At 26.3% G+C, this 25,361-nt stretch overlaps 1 protein-coding gene across 2 annotated transcripts; it reads right to left on the bottom strand.

Annotated features, from left to right (window-relative positions):
- Nucleotides 1–688: 688 nt before the first annotated feature.
- Nucleotides 689–25,109, bottom strand: LOC129981600 (DNA-binding protein RFX2-like). 2 transcript variants are annotated; one of them, XM_056092507.1, is made up of 17 exons: nucleotides 24,982–25,109; nucleotides 21,830–21,973; nucleotides 20,030–20,306; nucleotides 17,641–17,761; nucleotides 17,447–17,552; nucleotides 17,246–17,365; nucleotides 16,421–16,603; nucleotides 14,506–14,687; nucleotides 12,325–12,438; nucleotides 11,612–11,876; nucleotides 11,294–11,376; nucleotides 9,446–9,591; nucleotides 6,978–7,075; nucleotides 5,836–5,985; nucleotides 4,975–5,183; nucleotides 4,368–4,521; nucleotides 689–3,734 (listed from the first exon to the last, which is right to left on the bottom strand). In XM_056092507.1, the coding sequence occupies exons 1-17, from the start codon at nucleotides 25,039–25,041 to the stop codon at nucleotides 3,426–3,428; spliced, it is 2,721 nt and encodes a 906-aa protein (XP_055948482.1). In that variant the 5' UTR covers nucleotides 25,042–25,109; the 3' UTR covers nucleotides 689–3,425. The 2 variants fall into 2 exon arrangements, with proteins under 2 accessions (XP_055948482.1, XP_055948483.1); XM_056092508.1 differs by having other exon boundaries at nucleotides 20,030–20,294.
- Between the last annotated feature and the right edge of the window lie 252 nt (nucleotides 25,110–25,361).

Raw genomic sequence — 25,361 nt, 5'->3', positions numbered from 1 at the left:
TTTATAGGTGAATAGAATGTTCCAAATTTAGAAAGATCTTCAAATAGCACTCAAATACTGATGTAAAAATTAAATAATCAAGGTTTATAAAGATACAATAAGAATAAATAGAACAATTCATCATCAATAATTAAGTACTAAGATGGTAAAATTAATGAATTCATGAGAGAATTAATTTATTACAGCAGGCAAATGAAAAGGAATATGTAATAACAAATGAATAATTTTCTTATTTAATCCTTAAATGCTTCTTATTTAAACCATTTCTTTTTATTAAAAAAGAAAATTATAATAAATTGAAAAGATCATGGATATCTTAATACTTCACAGTGTATTAGAACTAAACAAAATCAAGTTCCTATACTTAACTAATTCTTTTTATTGGGACAGAAAGTAATGATTTCAAAATATGACATTAAATTAATTTAGAAGCTTTTTTAGCATATTTAAAAAAAACGTTTTTAAAGATTTTTAAGATAAATTTGTTTAACTTAAAAAAGTTAGAACAGTTTACAAAGTACTAGCCCAGATGCTGAATTGAGTGAAAAAAAATCATTAACAGATAAGTTTTACACACATTCTGATCATATAAAAGAATTTATAACAAAAAATAAAAATCTACAAAATGCTAACAGATTTACAGGTATAAACATTATATAAAAAATTACTATTATAAAAATATGTCAGCATTCAAATACAATAATTATCTGAAAAAAATGAAGTATATAGAAAATTATAAGGATGTAAAAATGAAGAAAAGCAAACTTCAAAAATAATTAAAAACCATTATAATAATGGGAAAAAATTGACTTTTACAAAGTCAAAATAAAAAAGGTATTCTCACACAAAAAGACCTTATATTTGAATTTATATTTTTTAGAAAAACCATATTTATATACAACAGAAATGTTTGTCTCAGAGAAGGGGGGGGGGGGACCAAGCATGAAAAAGATTTTAGAGATATTTAATGTACTCACGTTTTAGATAATAAAGTGTATTTTAAATATCATTTTTGAAGTAGATTCAAAAAGTTTACAATAAATTTAACATTCTTAGAATTTCTTGAAATAGTCACAGAAACAACTGTTCTAATTACACAGAGCAGGATATTTCTCATGTACAATTTTTCAACACCAGAAACCTAACTACATGACTGTGTATTTATGTAATGACACAGTCATGTGAATATATGGCTTCAAACTATGTACATATAATATCTAATGCACATAGTTTGTCATTTAAGGTACACTTCATGCACAATGCATTACAAAGCCTTAAAAATCTACACAAGGGACATGGGATAGAAAATTATAATAATGTTTCACTTTGAAATCTTCTGAAAGTATTGTACTTGTGTGACATTGAAGCAATGTCTGATTATTATTCTTTTACAGTATGCAATAAGTGATTTTTTTTATGTACAAGTAAATCACAAACATATCCTGGAACAAAAATATTACACCAGAAAAAGCACATTACAATATATAAACTTGTATACATTTGTAAGTGTGTGTATATGTATATATGATTTTATACATACTAGAACACAAAAACATACATATCATAATACCACTGCTGCAGTATTTCGTATCCTTACAGGTATGATATAATGCATTTCTGTCAGATTTTTTATGAATGCTACACAACCACGATGACATTAAAACAGTAAATATGACAAGAAAATCTTTTTAACATAATAATTACATTTTCATACATATAATAGACATACAATATAACTTGTATGTTCTGGTATGCCTGACTAAAAAAATTAAATATAACTCACAATGGAATGCTTACTCAAAAAGACAAAATGAAACCGAAGAGTTTTAGTCTGTTTCAATATATATCATTAATAAAAACAGTGCTTTGCTTCATGGAAATGGCACTTTTTATGATATGTATACAAGTAATGAAAAATAATGACTTAGATAAGTTTCATTTCATTCTATCAATCAGGAACAATAATTACATTGAAGACAATAAGGAGGACAGTTGTATATAAATGTATATAAAAAAATGGAACAAAAAGAAATGATATCACATTTTAACAATGAAAATAACAGTGAAGCCAGTAATACCTAACATTTACACCAAGCTATACTCTAGAATTTATAGATTTTTAAAATGAAATTAATATGGGCATATAATCTAACTGTCATATACATGAAGCACTTATTTCCTACGATATGCTTCATAACTAAATATATAAATTTACATCAGTCACATAGCATTCAGTGAATCAAGATCAATGTAGGAATATCTCTTTTAAGAAAATATGAATGGGTACAGATAAGGCAAAAGATATTTTGATTTTATAAATGTGAACATAATTAAATTTCTAATAATAGGTAAAGACAATTATAATTATCACAGGTAGCAGAAATTAATGCCATTAAAATTAAGCTTATATTATTATGCTAATTTCAATTGATGGGAATTTTCAACTATAAATATTTAACATATAATGGTCATAATTCAAACCACTGATAATTATTGGGATTTGATCATTTTAAATATTATTTATGAGTGCAATATAATACTATTAATCAATTAATATATAGTACATACACATATATATGCACCTATAATAATAGCAATACTTAAGATTAACATTTAGCATTCAAAATAACTCAGTAATTTATCCATAAATTCTAGAGTAGTACTTCTGAATGATCTCTACATTTTGGTTATGATAAACTCAATAACATGTAACAAGAAATTTGTTATACTGGAAATGAAAATGTAATCAGAAACAATTTAAATACACTGTAATCAATAAATAATATTTTAGGAACATAAACTTTTTTAAAATTTTAAACAAAATATAAGAAAAAATAAATCTGGCAAGTTTCTTTTTTACGAATAAATAATGACTTGTGTAATATAAATATCTGAGAATCACAGGTTTCAGTCTGAACAACAGATAATAGCCGAGTAAGAAAAATATCAATAATTTCAACTCTAGCTAGCATTTTGCTTATAACTGTACATTAAAAATACACAAATTTCTTTTTAAAAATTAACAATAATTTTCTTTCTTTTCAGATGATATTCTGTGAAAGAAGAAATAGTATGCCTTAGAAAATCTGGAAAAAATTTCTGGTGCTGGAAGCAATTTATGGAAATTGGATCAGCTTAAACCTTACATTGCAGATAAACGGATTAAAAAAAAGATTTTTTTTCTTTTCTTTTTAGTAAAGCAAAAAGGAAATGCTTTAGTATATATTTAAACGTATGCTTTTATACTTTCTTTCATAGTAGCATCCATGCAAGTAACAATAAATGCATAGCTCATTTTCTTTTTTTAACAAAAGTGATCATACACAGATGTACTGGGATGCTGTCAACAATTTCCACATTACCTAGAGGTCTGATGCAGAAATGATGTCTGAAAGAAAATTGAATATCATTTCCATGAAACATCGTCAAACTGTTTTCAGTTTCTTATTGATGTGAGTGATATTTTCACCATTTCCTGCCTCAGAAACAGAGGTCATGAATCGCACTTGTGGTTGTCCAATAAGGCTTGCTTGCAAAGCAGCTGCCTCCTTAAGTCCATTAGTCATGGCAGCATTGCTGCTGTAAATATCCTGAGATATACTGCAGTTAGATTCATTGAGAGTACCATTTTCTACAATGGTCTTGTTGCTGGAGTCACAAAGAGACATGTTCTTAACAGAACTGAGGACAAACTCATTGTTCAGCGAATTCACTTTTCCACCTAAGCCAATGAACTAAATAGAAGAAATGCAAAATCCTGTCAATAATGTTCATTTTATTTGATAAAATAATTGCAAGAAATATTAAAACTTGTGTATTAATAGCAAGCCAATAGTAAAGAGTCATTACGAAAAGGCCTATTAACACGAAATCTTAGTCATATAATATATAATTACTGAAACTTCTTCAATTTCATAAATGCATAATTACGAAAATTAAATCATTATCACATACAAAACATACAATACAAATACAATGGTGATAATTTTAAAATATACTTTTTTTTCCTTCTAAAATTATTTGATTATATTCAAAAGACCAGGGGAACAGTGGTATTAGTTAAGGAAAAATGAAAATGGAGGGGGAAGGCAACTATAGTAACTATCACTAATCTAAAAGGATTAATAAAGAGTGTTATAAATGACAGGATAATATTAAATAGAGAAATGTAAAAGCTGAACAATACTTGAACATTAGAACATAGAATTGAAACATGAGAAAGTATTAGGGATAATTTAATGATCCTAGACTTATATATGTTTTACCAGAAAATTTTAACCAAGAAAAAGAACATAAATAAAATACAAGTTTTAGAAACATTTTTTTTTTCTTTTTGCAATATCTTTTAAAACTAAAAATTATCTTACTTCTCCCATTACAGCAATAGGTGTTTCATTTATAGCCTTTGCCACTCTATGCTCAATCAGGTAAAACATATATTCATCATATAAAAGGCGAATTAAGTGAAAAGAACCAAAACTGGCAGCACTTCGTAGTGTTAAGTCTCTAATGACCATAGAGCTAGTAAAAAAAAAGGTTATATTAAAAACATTAGAATAAGGTAACAGTTTAAAGTATAGATATAAAACAATATTGATACAAATAAAGATAGTTTATTTACAGAAATAATCATTCAGCTTGAAGACATGGTTTATAAGTATTTCCTTAAGAGCTTTCTCAAATACTGATAAAAAATATTATAAAACATGCAGAAAGAGCACACTACATATTTATTTTACAATGGAAATTTAAATCCTTAATTGCATGCTCAAGTTTTCTAGAACAAACTAATTTTTTTAAGACAAAAGAATGAAATAAGAATTTCAACAACACTGATATGAAAGTTGGACGAACTGAAAACTTCTTCTGAACTTCTTGGAAAGTAAGTTATATATATATATATTGTAAAAAATAAATAAATAAGTATTTTAAAAAGGGAACAGTAAAAACCAGAAAGGACGCTAAAGAAAGTACCTGTAAAATGACCATTTCAAAAGAAATTGGCGAGCTGCTTTAGGAAAATCATTTTTTCCTTCATATGGCTGCAAAACTAAATCTACCACTCCTTCTAGCCACTGAGCCCACTGCTCAAGAGAATTTTGTTGCTGCAAAATCAATTTAAAATCTTGTTCAAGACGCTGAACAGTATTTTCATCGCATTGACAAACCCATGATGCTTGTTCCTAGAACAATTAAAAAACATCTAAGAGACATAAAAATGGCATTTCAATAGAATGAAAATACATGTAATGCAATCTGCATAACATTAAATCAACATTTAGCTTACTCGAAAGAATATCTTTTTTTAATTATATACTTACACTCCCACTCAAGAGGGGAAAGTGTTTTTACCCCCTTCCCCAATATGAAAATAAAAGTTCTATTTTTCTTCTCCAAAAGAAAATCTGGCATATGTCATTTCCATGAACTTTGTTATTATTTGGAATGTGAAAAAGCTATTATTTACTAAGACATTAATTTCTAATAACATAATTATGTTCAATTTTCATTACTCAAAATTTCATTCATATTTATTAAAAGCTCATTTGATCATTTTAATTTCTCAGATGAATATTAAGTAATTTTTACTTAAAAAATTATTAAATTTAAAAAAAAGCTGTTCAATTTAATGAAATACAGTTTAAAAACTGTTAATTGATTATAAATCTGAAATACACAAACTAACAGAAGAAAATAATGTAAAAAATATTTATAATATCAGAAATATAGTTTTCAAACTGCTAAATTGTAAAATAAACAGATAACACTTCCAAAAAAAAAAAATCAAGTTATAAATCTTTTAACAGAGCAATAAAATCATAAATATTTACCAACCTGAACATTATGAAAATCTACTCTGTTTAAATCTGCCATCATCTGATTAATTTGTGAAGAGTTTTGTAGGACGGCTCTGGCAGCTTGGGCAAGATGGTTTAGAGATGTGTAACGTCTCAGAGTCTGAGCAAAGGCACTTACTGCACTGACCTATACATTAAATCAAAAAGTAAACAAAGAAACCAGGTGAATTTTATTAATGGAATTAAAAAAAGCACTTTAATATTTTTGCACATCATACAATATGGAATTTGCATATCTTAAAAAAAATAATAAAAGTTTAACCAAACGTAACTACTTACTCCAACCATGATAATGAGTTCAATAATAGTTATGATCAAATTGCAATTTGATTTTCATAAATTGATAAGTTTAACAGAAAATCGTATTACATGAAAGAAAGAAAAGTAAAAAATTAATCTTTGGAATGCAGTTGGAAATTTTCTAGGATTAGAATAAATATGTATATTAAGTGAAAATTGTAATAAAAATTATTAGGCTCATATCAGTATGGAGACAGCTAATTTCCATTTAATGAACTATTATCAACAGAAACTGAAATAGAATTTATTCAGCCCTTTAATATCAGAAATGCGACATAAAAGACAATGTGTACCATCAATCCTATCCATATTGTTATTGAAAATAAAATAATTATTGATTAAAGTCTTGATTAATTAATGGATTGTATTTAATTTTAATTTAAGAATTTTCTTATATAAGCTTATTTTTTACCCAAAATAAATAAGCTGCTATTCTTTTAATAACAAGTATAATGGATTCAACTGTGCAGAAATGAAGACATTTGAACTGACACAGTTATATATAACAAATTCTTCTAACCAATAAAAATACATGAATAAGAAAAGTTGTCAAAATAAGTTAAGATGCTACACTAATTTAAAAAAAAAATAGTTTCAGTACAAGCATCAACAATTATAAAGCAATAAATAAGAAATTTAAACTATCAGAGATTCCATGCTTTTAAGCAACAATAAGCAATTAAAGTAGATAATCAAATAATTAAAAGACTTTATTTCTAAAACTATTATTTTTCTTCTCACAACATCTACTCATTATAAAACTAACTCCAACATTGTAAAACAAAACAAAACAAAAAAAAAATCCATATTATTACATACTTTAACTTTAGTTACTTCTTCTGGACAGGCAGTCATTGCTGTTGAAAGCCATGTTTCCAAACACTTTGCAAAATTTCTAATTGCTTGTGTTAATGAACCTGTAACATATTTTTAATTTTGTCAACAAAATAAAACGATAAATAAAATTAACAAAAATTAGCCATACTTTTATATATTTAAAAACAGATTCAATGTACACTTTTTTTCATTCAAAACAAAGAGTTTATTTAGAAAAATTACACAATTTACTAAATTTCCATAAATGTCATATTTTTATATTATGAAACCAAGAATGGAAGAGCAAAAAATGAGAAATCCATTATCCCATTATTAAATCCAATATTCCATTACAAATCTATTATTCATTCTTTAAGTTTATGAAATGCATCTGAATTGTTATCCAGCAAATTAATGAAAATTTTTAGAAAACAATTAATTTTACATTTTCATCACTCCCACCCCCCAAATGAATAATTTAGAAAGTTTTTTAGGGCGGGGGGAAGTGAGTAATTATTTCAGTAGTTTTTCACTTCAGCTTAAAATGAATGCAAGATATATATTTATAATTTTTTTTTTAAATGTATGAACACAATCCTGTATAGATAGATAGCAGTGTAGCACCTGTACAGATATATCAGATAGCCACTTGCTTATTTCTTTTTCTACTGATTTTTCCCAACATTTCCTTAGCAGTTTGAATCATTCCTTCTTTATAACTCATCCATTTACCATAACTCATTCATCCAGGAATTAAATATTTACACAGACTGTGAATCGCATTGTATCTAGCGGGATTCGAACTTACGATCTCTTGATTAAGAAACCAGTGCTATGACCATTCGGCCATGGAGAGTCGACTCCTCTTTTCAATGCAGCATTAAAGAATGTCACGTAGGTACTTTAGTGTGGAACTCAATGACACACACAAGAAGTAGAGTTAAACCAATTTATTAACTCAACTCTGAACTCAGAACATAGTGACTGACAGATCTTCTGCTTTTATACTAGCAGGGAAAGTTCCAGAATACTTTTCTGGAGACAGTAAGGAAAGTCCAGAACACTTGTCTGGTAAACTAAAGAAATGTCCAGAATCTTCTGGAACATGAAATAAAGGAAAACATAAAACTAAGGAATTTAATATTTACACAGACTGTGAATCGCATTGTCTCTAGCGGGATTCGAACTTATGATCTCTTGATTAAGGGACCAGTGCTATGACCATTCGGCCATGGGGAGTCGACTGCCTCTTTTCAATGTGGCAATATATATAATCTTAAGAGCCGCAAAACAATTCTTTATTGCTATTATAAATTTTTTATTTCATCTCTCTAAGCTTACCAATATTATACTGCAGTCTTTATACTCTCTTGCACTTATAATTTCCAGCCAGTTTTAACAGAAGAAATTGATTAGAGGCAACATCTCCATCACAAAGTGTTACATCTTGTGACACCACAAAGTGATAATCTGAACAAATTTCTAAAAACAAGTTAGTCAATCTGATCTTTGTTCCCTCATCAGGTAATATCCAAGTGATTTTATATATGTCTTTACATTTAAAGATGCTACTCAGATTTCCAATCAGAGAATAGATAAAGTACATTTATATAACACTAAGGAAGCAAAGTTTAAGTTATATTGTTCTTAATATTGAAGATCAATGGAATCTCCTGAGAATAGTAATCATTTAAGTGAAAAAATATGAGCTGTGGTAACAGTATCATGGCCTTGGAATTATTCACAATTATGAATTAACAGATAACAATAATCAAAAATCAATTTAAGTGATGATGAAGAAGAATAAGAAATATTTATTCAATTTTTCTTTTAAAATGCACTGAACAACTTCAAACCTAATTTATTTACCAAAACACAGGGGGAAAACATTCAAAGAACTTCACTTGATTCATTACATTATATTAGATATTTGCAAACAATCAGCACATGAGAAAACAATTACATTTTTTAATGATTATTTGCAGGTACAAAAAGTATAAAAGTATATAAAATAAAAAATTATAATTTGCAGTAAGATATACAATAAAAATTTGATTTGAGTTTTATATAGATTTTTAATGATAAAATTTAAATATTGTATTAATACACTAAACAATAACATACTACTATTATTCTTCAAACACTAAACAATAATATACTACTGTTACCTTTAAAATTTTTAAAACTATTACTTTTAAACATCCCTTTATTCAAACTTCTTGAAAAACAAATAAAAATAGTTCAAAATTTCAAAAATACAAAAACTGACATGTAAATTAGTCAAAATTCTCAGCAAATATTATTACAAAATGTTGCAGATGCTTTATTTCAGTATAACAAAAAAATATGGAATAATTTGGAATGATATAAAATCTATTGTTTTTAATTGTATGAACAGCAGGCAGGTAATATTCTTTTGAGAATTAAATAGATTGAATGAGCTTTCATTTGTATAAAAATTAATTACTTACTAGGTATTGGACGTAAAACATCAGGAATAAGTACATCTACTAAATTTTGATAGAACTGATAATCAGATTTACGCATGAAATGCAAAACAGGTTCAAATTTACATAGTTGGAAAAACTTGGTTTTACTCATTATTTTCTCCTGATCCCTGAAATAAGTATCATATTAATTAAAACAGATATACACATAAATTTCCAGTGATAAAAAATCTCAAATGTGTTTAACAAATATTTTAAACTAACTAATTTAAACAAATATTTTTACCACAATTTATTAAATTATGGAATGAGTTAAAATAATTGCAATAAATAACTTTTTGGTTGACAGATTTATTACAGAAGATTTTCTCAGAATGTCAAAAAAAGTTAAATTCATTTGTCTATTTTTTTATTATTTTTTACAACTATGAATTTGTATGCAAAAGTGTATTGTAATTATATATAAAAATATATTGAAAATATATACAATAGAAAAATTTTAATAAATAAGAATGTGCCATAAATTGGTCAAACTTCAAAAAAATCATTAAAAAAAAAGTAATGCTTGCAAAAAAAATTGTGGTTTGCAGGAATATGTTCAGAGAGCTTTTGGATATTTTTTCCCAAATTAAAAATTATTCAAAAAAGGACTGATAGATGGCATTCACATATCAAACTGAGATGATTTATGCAAATAAGAAAAACAGAACCCAGTAATTTAATACAGCACATTTTATTCAATCCATATTCAATACATTCCAGCACAAGCAAAACATGTTCAAAATGACTGCTACCACAAGGTATTAAACAAGTAAGTCATGTAACTGTGCCTATTACAGCTGAATGTAGCATGTCACTAATGACCCATGAATTGGTATCTGTTAGTTCCATCAAAGTGGCTGGACAGCCCCGATAGGCACAAGAGTTTAGATATCTTCACAACCAAAATTACGCTGGAGTAAGGTCTGGCAATCCTGAAGGCAACATAATCTTACATTCTTGGTTTATCACTCGATCCTCAATGAATGTGTGTGGGAAGAATATCTTCATGATTGATTACGGTTCCCCATCATGCATGAAGGTGATGGCAGGTAACACACGTTTTTGCTGCAAAAGTAGGTACTACATGGTCTACAAAAGTATAAGATACCATTCTCCATTGACAGAACCGGTTTTCAACAGAATACAAAACAATGCTCTTTAAAAGAAAAGGCCCAGAATGAAGGATGTGGTGAAACCATACCAAACATACTCCTTGATTTCTTTCACTGTGCAGAACTTTCGCAATGTTTTAATTGTAGCTTCACCTTTATTGTTTGATCAAGTAATGATTATATGCTGATGGCATCAGATAACAAAACCATTTCCAACCTTGTGTTTCATACATATCCTAATTTGCATAAACCATCTTGACTATATGTGTGAGTGCTGTCAATTGGTCATTTTTTTAATGGGGGAAAAAATCCAGATTTTTTTAATATATTCTCACAAACTGTAATTTTTTTTTGGACATTACTTTTTTAATTATGATTTTTTTTTAAGTTCGCATGAATTTATAGCGTACCCAGTATATAAATGATGGTAAAATTTTATCATAGACGAATGAGAAATATTTTTTTCATGTGATTTGCGTTCAAATCTTTAAAAATGTTAATATGGATTGAACCAAACATTACTAAGCCAATGCTTTGCTGTTAAGTGATTATTTAAACCTTTCAGATATTAATGCTCTTAGAAAAAATACTTATAATTGCCTATCAATAGAAGTACTTATCTATATTCAACATATTTTTTAAATATTGAAAAGATGGCACACTTGAACATTTATTTTTCCCATTATAACAATCAGTACAAAAAAAAATCAATAACTACCTTCTATTATAAGTTCGCCAGAAAGTCTGCCAAAGAGTTTCAACCATAGCAAACTGCAAATTAACAACAGCATCTAAAAAGGCCTGTAAAGAACAAAATCAACAATTCATGAAAAAAAAAAAAAAAAAAAAAACATTGTAAAAGAAATAAAATAAAAAAAAGTAGTAGTAGTAATAAATTTTATGTTAAACATCAAATTTCAGTTTAATTCCACAATAAGAAAAATTATTTAAAAAATGCTTTTGTTTAAAAATAAAATGTCAATACTTTAAAGATTTCTTCAATTTTGAATTATAAAAAAATAAAAATTAATATTACTTCGCAATGCTCTCTATAAAGCATCTTGAATGTTTCTAAGTGCTCCAAAGTAATTCCATCAGGTAAAGGGTAATTGCATGTGTCAATTTCAATGAAGTTTGGAATAGCAGCAGATGCATCTCCTAAATACTGTTGATGTTGATGTGTTGGTACCGGTGCAGGTTGAGATGGAACACTTTCTGTCTGACTGGCCACACCTCCAGTACTAGAAGTGCTGCTACCATCATTACTTTCGGATTTTGCAGGCAGACTTGATTTAAAGCGACTGTAAAAGTGCAGAAAAATGCATTACACTCTCAACTGTCAAGGCATGATAGTGTACTTAAAATTCTTTCCTAGATATAGTTAAGAGACATACTTATTTAGATGAAATGTATATGTTGTAGATTTTACAATACCCTAAAATTTTTAGAAGACAAGAAACATTGACATTGCAAGAAACATTTTTTGGTAACATTGGCTTTTCAATTATTTTAATAGAGTTCTCAAAAGATCTTTGATTTATGTTAAAAGTGTTTACAAATTAAAAATAATGAAACAAGCAAGGAAATAAGATAATAAATTAAAAATATTAAGAGAAAAATTTGCGATTAACATAACTATTTTAGTAAATATGCACTAGTCTTGTAAATTACTAAAGTTAATATAATACAATTTAGGAAACATTAATTACATGCTTATAAAAAATAATTATTTTGAAAACATATACTTACTTTTTGATTTGACTTAGGGTTTGTGATCGTATCCCTGAATTTTCTTCAGATATTTGGTTCAAAGGTGAATTGGGTTTTACTCGAATGCCATAATAATGGTATTTAGAATTTCCTCTAAAACAGAAAAAAGTTTAAGTTAACATTTTAGGAAACCCTTATTTTTATCATTTAATGTTAACATTTATTGATATTTTAATATTAAAAATTAAAGAGCATTAATAATAACATTGCATATTAAGATATAATTTGTTTTATGGAGTTATAATTTGTTTGTGAAGATTCAGATCCCCCTCCCTTAAAAAAAAAAACTATATGGTATAAATACATAAAAAAAGGATTAAAAAAATTGAAAACTGTTTATCCTTTTCACCTCTTGATTTCCAGTTACAGAGAAACAAATATCAAGCATGGTTTCAATATTGAATTAAAATAATAATAAACAAAAATACATTTGACATCTCTTCTAAATGCACAGATATATTATAGGAAGTGGCAAAGAAATACATCCCATACAAATGCATAATTTCAATATGCATTTTATTCATTTTAATAAATTGTAGATATAAGTTAAAACCAGTTTCAAAATGAATTCTTTTAAAATGATACTTAATGATTCTTACATTCACAAAATCCACTAATGATTCCAGCACAAAATAGACACAATTTAAGAAACTGTTTCTAAACTGAATTATCAAAAGCCAGATTACAAAGATCAAGGGCAGAGCCAAAAATCTTGTTTCTCACCATTTTTGTTATACTTAGAATATAGCATAAAAAATAAAATAAAGAGGTACAAATTACTGGAAAGATGAAGAACTGAAATATAAATATTATGAAAATAATCTAACAATATATATATATATATACTGGGTGGTTATAATTAAAGTTCCAGTTTGAAATGGTCATCAATTGAAAACTACTGGACCAAATGTTATCAAACTTGGTAATAGTTTAAAGTAAACCATAAAAATTTCTTTTGTGCAGAAAAAAAAAAAAAAAAGAAAGTTTAAAAACTCATCACCAGGGGGGAAAAGGCATTTTATGCAATATTGTTAAACAAAATAGGACATGAAGATATAGTTTTAAATTGTGTTTAATCGTTTCTGAAATGTGTTACAAAGCATGTTCAATGTGGCATCCATCATTTTCTGAAAGCAAACTAAATCACATTACTGTATTCTCAACTACAGCTCTTAGAATATCCCTTGGCATATTCCTCTTACTGAAAGATATCTTTGCAAAGCATCCCATTTAATTCTATTGCATTCATAATTACATATAATGAGAAAAGAATAGTCTTGCATGGTTAGAGACATTGTCAATTCTTAACAATGATAATTCTGATAAACAGGCTTACTTTTATCTGGAAAACCAAATGACATGTAAAGATCATCTGCATTAATTATTTGCTTCTTATTGCTGTAAGCCAATTAATTACAAGACATTGAAGTTTTGCATAATCCCATAGTCAGTTTCATTTCAGAAATGATGAAACACATTTTAAACCAATTTCTTCATGTCTTATTTTGTCTAACAATATTGCATACAGTGCCATTTTCCCTCCTGGTGGTAAATTTTAGAACTTTTTCTTTTTGGTGAAAAAGAAATTCCCATAAAGTTCTTTAAAATATTACTAAATTTGATAACATTTGGTCCAGTAGTTTTCCTTTTGTGACCCTTTCAATGTGGAACCTTAATTATAACCAAAATGTATATATGCATATATCTACAATTCATATATAATGGCTCCTACATTCAAAATCAATTAAAAAATTCCAACATAAAATGCACAGATTAATAGAAAACACAGTTTAAGAAACTGATTGATCAATAATCAGTTTCAAGAAATGATAAAATATAAATTCAATAATCAGTAATCAGATTAGAAAGATCAAGGAGATGGCAAGAAATCAATTTTTCCCCTTTTCTGTTTCAAACAAAATATAACATTAATAATTAAATAATGGATACAAGTTAATGAAATGGTGAATACTTAACGATATAAAAATTCATTATGAAACGCATACTCTCACAATTATTGCTTAAAAGAATCTAAATTATTTATATTCAATATTAAATTTTCATAATTTTTTGAAAACTTAATAAATGTTTTTTAAATGTTTTATGTTTTTTTTAAACGTTTAACTATTAGTTACAGTTCAGCTTAAATGATATAATTACCTTGTCCCTAGTCGCCTAGTGCGTAATCCAAGGAAAACTGAACGAATTAACTTTCCAAAAGAGGCGGCATTGACTGGGTCTAGCTTATGCTCAGAACAATGTCTTAAATAATGATTATATAAAGTGCTTCTCGGAAGACTGACACCTTCAGCCGTTTCATAATTGTCAATTAACCATTGCACCTATGGACGAGAAAGAAAAACATACTTTTTCAAAAATAAATGATTATGTTGTTTAATTTACTATTTAGTTACAGAAAATTTCCATTGTTCACATCTAATTAATTCAGGGATGTTATAATAATAAATCAATAAATAAAAGTGAAACAATTTTCAAAATGCTTTCATAGTATCCTAAGCAGTTTCAAAATGCAATTCTAAGAATTTCCAAAAGACAAAGCAAAGAGAATTTTTACAGAAAACATGGGTTTACAAATTTTTTTGAGGGCTTTATTTGTTTAAAAGCTAATTATGTGGAATACAAATAGGAAATAATTTTTTCTGCATCAATTTAGATTTTTTAAAAAAATTATAGCTTTATCATGATTTTAAACTGCCTTGAAATGGAATGAATATTACCTTGTCCTTTATTAAAAAAAAAAAAAAAAGAATTTATATAAAAAATCATTTTAATTTATACAGAATTATTTCAATATTTCAAAGGAGAACTTCTGCTTCTGTTTATGAATATCAATATACCTTTATCACTTTTAACAACCATTGACACTTGAATAGCAATTCTTATCTCAAACTTTTTCATTCCCAATACCAAAAAAAAATCTTTTTGCTTTCATCAGGATTTTTTTTTTTTTTTTTTTTGCTTCCACTTAATATTTTTGTATTTTTTAAAGATGAGTAGAATAGCAAAAATAAGATGACACTTTTGAATGTTTCAATCTTGAATCAAGAAAAAGTTTATATTTATGCCTATAAAAATCTATTCTAAAGAAGATTTCGTTCAAGCTAAAATTCCTTAAAACAGAAATTAATTTCATTCTCTTTCCAACTGTCTATTTTCTGAAGGTTACAAGAAAAATACTGTACTTTATGAATTTTCTGGTTAATGGGGTTTTGATTCAACCAAAATAAGCCCATTTAAGAGATGAAGTGTTTTTTTTAATCACAAAACAAAAACAAATATAGAAAACAGCTCCTCCTTTGGATTATTAAGCAAACAAATACACAGAGTTTATTAACAAACAGACAAAACAATCCTGTGTAAACAATAAAATGCCCTCTTATCAGATAAGGAAACTTATAAATTTTATTTTTTGTTGGTATTGTACAGCGCAATAATTTTCAAATACTTTATTGCAACTCTAATACCAGTTGAAAATTCTATTATTTGATAATATGGTCATCTGTAATAAAAAAAGATACAAAATGGGCAAACTGAAGTTATTTATTTATTTTCAAACAAAAATTTGTCTTTTTGTCAAAAATGGAAATATATATTCTTTATTGCATCATTCATTACAAATCTATGAAGTTTAGAAAAACAAATTAATAGGCAATAGGACAAAACTGAAGACTTTTTTTTTTAAGTTTCAGAAGAACAAATATGATTTAAAAAGTAATATAAAGAAAATAATATACAGTCAATATAAAGAAAAATAACTAAGGCTCAGTAGCATACACATTAGGTACAAAAACCCCACTAAAGTAATAATGTATCAAAGATTTCATAGTGTTGAGAAGTCTACTATACATTATTACATATATACATAATAACCTAAAGAATATTAAACATACTTCACAGAACTAAAAATTCTAAATTTTTAGAAGCCAACTTAAATTTATTAATATAATATAATTTTATTACAAAAATTTCATTTCTTGAATGCTCTCAAATCATAAATCATTAATTTTTCAAAAGAATAACTCAACTAACTAAGAGAGATAGATGCACAACTTACATGAATGATGTCCATGTCACGCACATTTTGATGTTGAGAATGGTGGGTTGGCTGGGATTGAGTCTGGTTTTGCTGAGATGTTAGCTGCAATTGAGAAGTATCGTGGGGGCTGTGAAGAGTTTGTATCACACACTGATCATTGGTGAAAGGAGATATGATTTCTGCAACTTTCCGCTGGTCTTCCTATAATATTTCACAGAATCCAATTAAGTACTGATGCATAATCATTATTATTTTTGGAAAGAAATTGGAAAATTACAGAAGACAAACATGAGAAGATAACAAAGCTAAAATGTATGAAAATAAATAATTGATATAACATTTCAGAAATTTTTAAAAAATTATTTGAATGCTTAATAGAAGATGGAAAACATTTCTCAGAAATAATTCAAACAGTAACTTTCCAAAAATTGATATATATTAAATGTTTAATATATGTTATCAAATTCTTTTCAAATTTAAATAAAGATTGCAAGATCAATTATAAAATAAACCAAATTAACTAGTAACATCTATACATGATTATGGAAACAAAGGACGTATATTGCATAGTAATCCTTCAAGTTTCCAATTTTATTATTTGTAGATAATTAACTTTCATAAAAGTAAAAATAATATTAATCCACCAAGTTTAAAATAATTTCTTAAAAGAATGTTTGTTTATAGAAGACATATTTAATTTTTTATATTAATAAAAGAGATTTAACTAACTTTATATGTTTTTAAAAATGTATGTGAAATTATAATAATCCAATCTTGAAATCAAATTAATTACATGAATATCATTCTAGAAGAAAGTATCCAAAGAAAATGATATTTGCTTACAGATACAGGAGATATCCTATTGGTTAAAGTAACAGCAGCTGAAACAGGAGCTAGGTTATGATGAGCATCAGCTGCCTCAATAACCTGGCCTTGTACTTTATAATTATTGTCATCTATCAACTAAACAGAAGGAAAATGATGTTACTATATAATAAGCTTACTGAATTCTTAAAGAAGAAAATATTACAAATGAATTTTCACCTGAGAATATGTCACAGGAGTACCATTGCCACCAGTATAATACCCAGCTGTTGCTGGAGTATACATAGCAGATGCATCAGTCACACTATACACAGAATAGCCAGCCCTGAAGCAATAATAAAAGATTTTTATATTAAATATGGCTGGCATTTGTAAAAGACTCATTACATACTGGCACTATCATAGATACTTACATTTGGCCATTATTTCCAGCATAAATATTTGGCTCTGCACTATCAACATATTGAACATAAGTAGGATGAACTGCCTGATTTTGCAAATTGACTCCACCTTCTTGATTATCATGCTCTGAAACTAAAGCACAGCATTTCAGTATATTAGTTCATTTTTCATTCACCATAATTCACTTTTATTATTTCTTCAATTTTCTTTTTATTGACATCAAAGATACACATATATTATAGACACAGTAAAAATATTTTTTTAAAAATTCAATCACTTAAATAGATCCTCAAGATTCAATACATATGCACATGGTAATCTGAATTAATTAATATTCATTAAGAAACATTTTAGGCAATATATCAATAAAAAGCATAAAAATATTAAATCTGTCTTTGTAATTCAGAATTAATAAAGTGGAGTAACATATCAAAAATTCTTGCAAAATTTATTACAAACAAAGAAAAAAATATCAGACAAAAACAAAGATAACAGGTATTAATTTAGGAAATTAATATCTGTCATCGTTGTCATATTTGTATCTTTTAGTTCAAATGAAATATGCATCTAAAGATGACTAGTAAATATTACAAAAATGAAATTTTATTTCACATCATGCAAAAACATTGCCATAAAAATTTATTATTATATTGAAAACATTTTTGCAAAAATATCTTGAATAAACTGCATTTGCTCTCCCCAATCAGCAAAATTAATACTGTTGAGTTACATTTTATTTAATATAAAAACTGAACTTTAGGTTATTGGAAATCAAAGTCCAAAAATTCCTCTAAATACTGGCCTCCTATGAGAAAAACTCAAAGACACTTTCTCCATCTTTAATTGATTCATTAAAAATACCCTTTGATTTCTACCAATTATAGCATTAGTGGGTTGTTCTTCTATGATTTTGTCCTAATTTGAACCCTAGAAGTAGTTTTACATTTTTATTTGATTTTCTCTTCTATTATGGTAATTCAACAATTCTGATTAAATATTGAAATATTGAATGAATTATATGAAATCTTTTGCTTTACAGTTATTTGGCATATTAAACAGAGCTTTATCAATGTTATAATCATTTATATAGATGCTACAAATAAAAAAAACACACACTGCATATTTTAGAACGTGGAAATTAACTGAAATTTCATACACTTTTAAAGCATAGCTGAAATTTCCTTAGTTAATTTAGTCCCTTTAAAGCCTGAACCAATGTGAATATCATTTTATTTGGCAAATTAATTTTTTTATATAAACGATAGCAGTATTATTTAAAAATGTTCACTTCTTCCCTTGTGTATTACAAAAGTTACATTATTTGTTTATTCTACTAGAAGTATAATAGAATGTTTTAATACTGTTTTACTACTTATAAAATACAGTTCTTTACTAAATGTAGATCAAAACTTTTATAATATAAACAGTAATAATGTTTCACACTATATAATTATTGGTTAGAATGCACATTGATAATCTAACTTTTTTACTGAGAATTTCAATTATTCATTATATTTGTCAAAATTTTTAAATATATAATCTGTGTCCGATTTAAATATACATAAATGCTGCAATCAAAAATTTTTCTAAAATGTGAATAATTATCAGATTTAAAAACGTAATTCAATAAAGTAAAATTGGATATGGTTTATTTAGAATTTGATATGGAGGCATTCATTACCATTTATATGTTAATTCATGCTGGTATAATCAGTAACTTGTTTATAACTACCATTTTTCAACTTACATTACAGTGAATATTTAACTGATTTTTCAAGTTCAGCTTTTTTTCTAAAATTTTATCATTCAGCAATTCTCCATATGAAGTTTTCAATATAAGTCAGCATTTGCTATTAAAGATTAGCATAATTAATACGGGAAAACTGAGAAAAGTCAAAAATAAGGAATGGGTAGAAAACAATTTGATTTAGTTCAGCACAATTTATGAATGAATTATGCTAAGAACTGAAATTAATTCAAAACTGCTTTCTGCTTTCTTTACCTGATATTGAAATTAAAATGGTTAGAAATAAGAATGAGCAAAAGGCCTCCTAAACTTATTAGTGCCATTACTGATTTTAACATCTGCTGATTTAATCAGTTAATTAGAGTAATGAAGAAAAGATACTCAAGGGGATGAAATCTCAAATCATTACAGGTACAACAATTTTACTACCCGTAAACAAAAGGTTAATATAATGGGAAGATAAAAACAGGGTAATATAGCATACTGATACAGGTTACTAACAATGACAACTCCAATCTAACATATAGAATTTACTATTCTTTGAATACAATATTTAACATTTCAATTTCTAAAAAAACTACAGCAACTAATTGGTTTTTAAGTGGATAAAGAAACACAAGATGGCTTTAAATGCATCAAAAATCTTATCTTACCTGTCACTGCTATGAATTGAGAAGCTGCAGAGGACTGAGTTGCTTGAACAACAGCCTCAGCTCCTTGTTGCTGACCTTGAGAAATAGGTGGAGAATGAGTGGCAACAACAACTTGAGTAGCTAAAGCGGATGACACTGATACTCCTTGGATGGTTTGCTGTTGTTTTTGAGAAGTTTGACTTCCTTGGGTGACAGATCCTGGAAGGGATGTACTTACCACAGTTTGTGTTCGTACATCTAAAGTCTGAGTTTGGCTGTGCGTAGCCTGAAATATAAACTGAATTTATTATCGTTTAAACTTTAATAAAATTATACATGAAAGGAAAAGCAAGTAATATTATACATATAACAAAAATAACAATGTTTTTACAATCAGACTCATTACTGAAAGAGTTCAGATATTTGTCTATGAAATCTTTAAGTTTGAAATTAAAAAATATATACTCATTATGTTTCTTTGTTTAATATATTTCAACAAAAAATTCTGTTAATTTGAAATTACTACAATAGTCTAGCTCTTGACAATTTAACCCAAATTCATTTCTTTCATAACTAAAGTAAAACGGAAAATTCCAAAATTAAAAAAAATTTATATTGTCAATACCTTACCAAGTACAAATGTCAGTATGAAATTTATGAATAGAAATAAATTGATACATAATGAAAGAATTGTGAAATTATAAAAAATTTCTTTTTTTTTTTTAAATCTTTGTGGCTTAAAGTTTTTATTTTTGATACCAATTAAGGAAAAATATTGCAAATAATTAAACTAAATAACAAAACTAAACACTGAGTGGAATTTCAGAATAAAAATGTTCCAGAAATAACCCCAAATTTCTTTTTCATTCTAATAAATTATATATTAAACCCTGATTTACCACCAATATGCTATAATTTGTATATATAGATATGATTCTAGTATTTTTTTAAATAGTAACTTTAAGAAAAGGACATTAGGATTTAAAAGCATATAGGAAATATTTTTAAGTATTACATAAAAAATAAGTTATTATATATTAAGCTATGAAAGATAACTTGTTTATAAATGCAAGATTTAATATTATAGTAAAATAATCAAACAGAAAGAAATGTCAATAAAACAATAATATTCTTTAGACTAATTAATACAAAATATTCTAATTTAGTCTTGTGCATTTATTTAGAGATTTTGCATACTTATGTAAATCTCATGCTTTCTTTAAAAATAAAGCAACAAATAGTAAATAAAGATATGTAAAGCAAAAAAAAAAAAAAAAAAAATTAAAGCATAATAATTGAGAATTTTAAAAAAAAAACTGATATATGACAGTTATTGTGATTTCAAAATGTATAAATCTGAAAATATACAGATCTTTACTGAAGATTAAAGATCTTAGAGAAAAATAAAACAGGTATCAGACAATACAAAATTCCTAAAATTTGTGAGAAATTTACTTACATAAATAAAGATTCTGAATTATATGCAATATATTTAATTATGTTTTAATCTACAATATATTTATTAATAATTAGAGAATCTTGGAAACATAAAAAAACTCGCCTAAAAACACTTGTGTATCCTTATATATATAATGACATTTCATGTTTCATTTTGAGATTAAATTGAATAAAATTATAGTACTTTCATTTCAAATAAAAAAAAAAACTCCACTTTATTTTCTAAAGATTTAATATATAATTAAAAAGGAAATATATTTACATCTTTATCTAAATAATGAAACTAAGTAACAAAATAAGTTCAACAGACTCAAAATTAAGATTATATTTATAAGATTTTATTCACAAGAAAAAATAACTTACCTGACTTGACTGAGTTTGATTAGATTGACTGATACTGGTTTGAGGGGATTGTTGTGGTGGTGGGACAGGAGAATTTTGCTGAATACTCAGAGCCTGCATGTCTGACATGAAACTCTGAGTTGCCATGGCAACCACAGCAAAACTCTGCAATGAACACAACAAGAAATGCAATTGCAAATAGATTAAGAGTAAAAAAATAAATTGATCTTTTTTTATACATTGAACAATCATGTTAAACAAGTGAAATTTCTCTTTGAATAAATATTTTAACTTTTTTTTTATGTGACTTTAAATTTTTAAGTCATATTGGCTTTCTGCAGTAAAAATTTATTTAACATTTAAAAAAGATTTATTTCAATATATTTAGAAAATTGGAAAAAAAGAAAAAAACCCAATTTGTGATAAACATATCAATTAAATATAGCATTTTATTATTTTATGGCAAATTGTAAAATTAAGCAGCAAAAATAAAACCTTTCTTGCATTCAAAGTTTATATAATTAAGAATTTATAAATTTTTTTAAAGACATCGTTTTAAGTTTTTTTTAAGGGGGCCAAAAAAGTTTCTAGTACTTGAATCATTTCATGAAAAGTGAATGACACACATAAATAAGGTACTAAATTTAACTGAAGGTAAATTTATTTGCTTTAAGTATATTTCTATTACTTTCAAAATGAATTGTTTCACTAGGAGAAAATAAAAGTATCAATAAAAAAATGAATGTTTAGGAAATAATGAATAAAATTATAAATATTGACAAATAGTTTTAAACTCTTAAACAGATAGTTAAAAATTTCAAGGGAATATTAATTTATGCATGCGTTTTCATTTTAATCTGTTATAATATTACAACTTTTACATCTTCAAAATTTTAAATTAAATATTAAAATAAATTTATACAGACATATTAACACAATAACACACCCTACAATATATATAAACACAACATATAAAATAAATAATTAATTTCATTAATGAGACATTTATATATTATAAAAAGAGAAACTTGCTTTAAATATCAACAAATTTCACATTTAAAAAGGATTGATTTTGCACTTTAACCTTTGCTACAGAACAGTTTGAATAAATTTTTTAGTACATTTCAATACATTTTATATCTATTATATATATATTAACACTTTATATAAATGTGAATGCTGAAGTAAAGCAGATGTTATAATAATCTGAAATAGAAAAATACATTACAAAATACAGATTTAATTTATCAGCATTCATAATGCATAAATAAATATATCTTCTAGTTTAACATTCATAATAATACTCGTCAATTATTTAAAAAAAAATACCAAACCTCCTTTAAAAAAGTATCTATTGTACTAATCAATAAAAGTAAATCTGATTAAATGCATTTAATTTATAGCATAAAAATTCTGAAGATGCAACATATACCTAAGATCCAAACAAATGTAATAATTAAACAAAGTTAGTGCAATAATTGCAAAGGTAAATTAAAGTATCTTATAATCAAAGAATTCCAAAAAGATATATCTGTTGCCTTTTCATATCAATATTTGTATATGTGTGTGTGAGAGTAGCATAAATGCATGGTTCGAAAGGATAATAACTTTGGAATAAAATTCAATTTATTTCACCATGGGAGGGAAATACTTTGCAAATGGAAACGAAAGGCAGAAAATGTATATTCGCACCAAAGCACAAGAGCCAAGTGATAGAAATTTTTCCCTTTAATGATTTTAATAAGATATTCTAATAGTGACTTCTTTTTGACATAAATCAACTTAGGCATAGATAACTTTGAAAGGAATGCATAGGTGTTAGGGATTTTTATCTCTTCAATTGGAGCCTGATAACCAAAGAGTCAGCAATTTTTTTAGAGAGAAAATTTTAGAATAAAATAACATGAGCTAACTTAAGACAAAAATTAAGAAATTGTTTAGGCTTTAAATCAAATTAAGAGAAAACATTCCTTATAAACCAAACTAAAGCATATTAATTTAGAAACATAATGATGGAAACATCACTAAATAACTAAAAAAAATTCCGTTATTCATCAAATGGACAAAATAAGAAATTAAACACAATATATCCAGAGTCTCGATTGAAGACTAGAAATAATCGCAAGAAACAGCTACATTCTTTAAAATTAGCATTTACTACAACTACAATTTTTTTATACACCAACAAGAATACCTTCTAAAGCAAAAACGTTTCTGGAATTAATTTTGAAAATTTATCTATGAAATAATCCACGGAAAATTGTGTGTTATATTTTGATAAATGTTTTGGATAATATTAAAAGTTAGGAACAAAGTAACTGTCAATGCTCACATTAATAGTGAAAGTTTATGAAATTTCAGATAAATGTAATGGCATAAAAAAATCCAAATGTGCAGTAGGATTAAATTTATATATAATCTCGTATTTAGAAAAAAATAATGAAATATTAATCCAAACCAAAACTTAACATATTAATAACAAAAATATAACATTTTTTAAAAATAATAAACAATAACAAAATTTGAAGTTTATGTTTGGATAAGTTACCATATTTCTCTATAGGAGTAAAATATTGTAAGAAAATAAGAATAATCAGTATTGAATTAAATTAAGAAAGTGCTGTGACATGATGAAATTTGTCATGAATTACTGAAAAAAGATTCGCAACATTTTTTTTATTCATTTATCTAAACTTTAGGCTTTGCTTAAAATTTTTATAACATTATTTCTAAACTGATAGAATTTTTAAAAATATGTATTGCAAGTTACATATTTAAAAAATTAAAAATACACTATTACAATCCTTACAAACGTTTGCAAATATTTCTCATAGAACATAAGCCCATGAAACTTATAATAAAATGTATTGAAAATATTTGGGGCTGTCAGTGCTTATTCACAGGAAAATTATTAGCTTTGCAACAACGATTTTAAAAGAGAGTTTAAGAAAAACTAACAAAAATATTTAAGATTAATTGCACTAAATTCAAAATATAAATAATGCATTCCGCAAATTTAAGATTTCGGCTAATACAGCAAAAAAAATGCTAAGAGAGACACTTTCCCCCGTAAGAACACAGAATATATCTATAGAATGCAGCACATCTGCTAGAAGATCTGCAAAATAACGAAAAGTTAATCTAAATTTAAAAAAAGTTCTTGATTGACCAACCTCTTTCAAAAGTTTTGAATTCAATGCCAAATCTTCAACCGCAACTAAACATTTCAGCATACCTTATAAACATATACACAAACAAATCCAGAAAACCTCAAAAACACAAATTATGGCGTTTTAGTCGCAGAAGTGTTGCCAGATTTTGATGGTTAATGCCGGTATAATTATTTGAGAGATTTGAAAGTTTTGTTATAGCTTTTCTTTCTCTGAAACTAAGTAAATGGTTCCGAACATGCATAACACCATGCCGTGGTATCTTTTAGATGCCTTTTTGTTATTTAACTCAATTCCCCTCACACATTACAATGAAGAGAACAGAATCCAAGTGTGAGAACCAATCAACGCTGTCAATAACCAGTTTCAGGCATTAAATGCCG

Source organism: Argiope bruennichi, chromosome 8 (assembly GCF_947563725.1).
Source record: "Argiope bruennichi chromosome 8, qqArgBrue1.1, whole genome shotgun sequence".
NCBI classification, from domain to species: Eukaryota; Metazoa; Arthropoda; class Arachnida; order Araneae; family Araneidae; genus Argiope; species Argiope bruennichi.
This window is presented reverse-complemented; position numbering and strand designations above follow the sequence as displayed.

Excerpts from the sequence above, each read along its gene's own strand:
- LOC129981600 (XM_056092507.1), bottom strand. The coding sequence starts at position 25,041 with ATGCTGAAATGTTTAGTTGCGGTTGAAGATTTGGCATTGAATTCAAAA. Across the intron at positions 17,366-17,446 it reads CTCCTGTGACATATTCTCAG|TTGATAGATGACAATAATTA; the intron begins GTGAAAATTCAT and ends CCTTCTGTTTAG. Across the intron at positions 14,688-16,420 it reads GTGACATGGACATCATTCAT|GTGCAATGGTTAATTGACAA; the intron begins GTAAGTTGTGCA and ends TCTCGTCCATAG.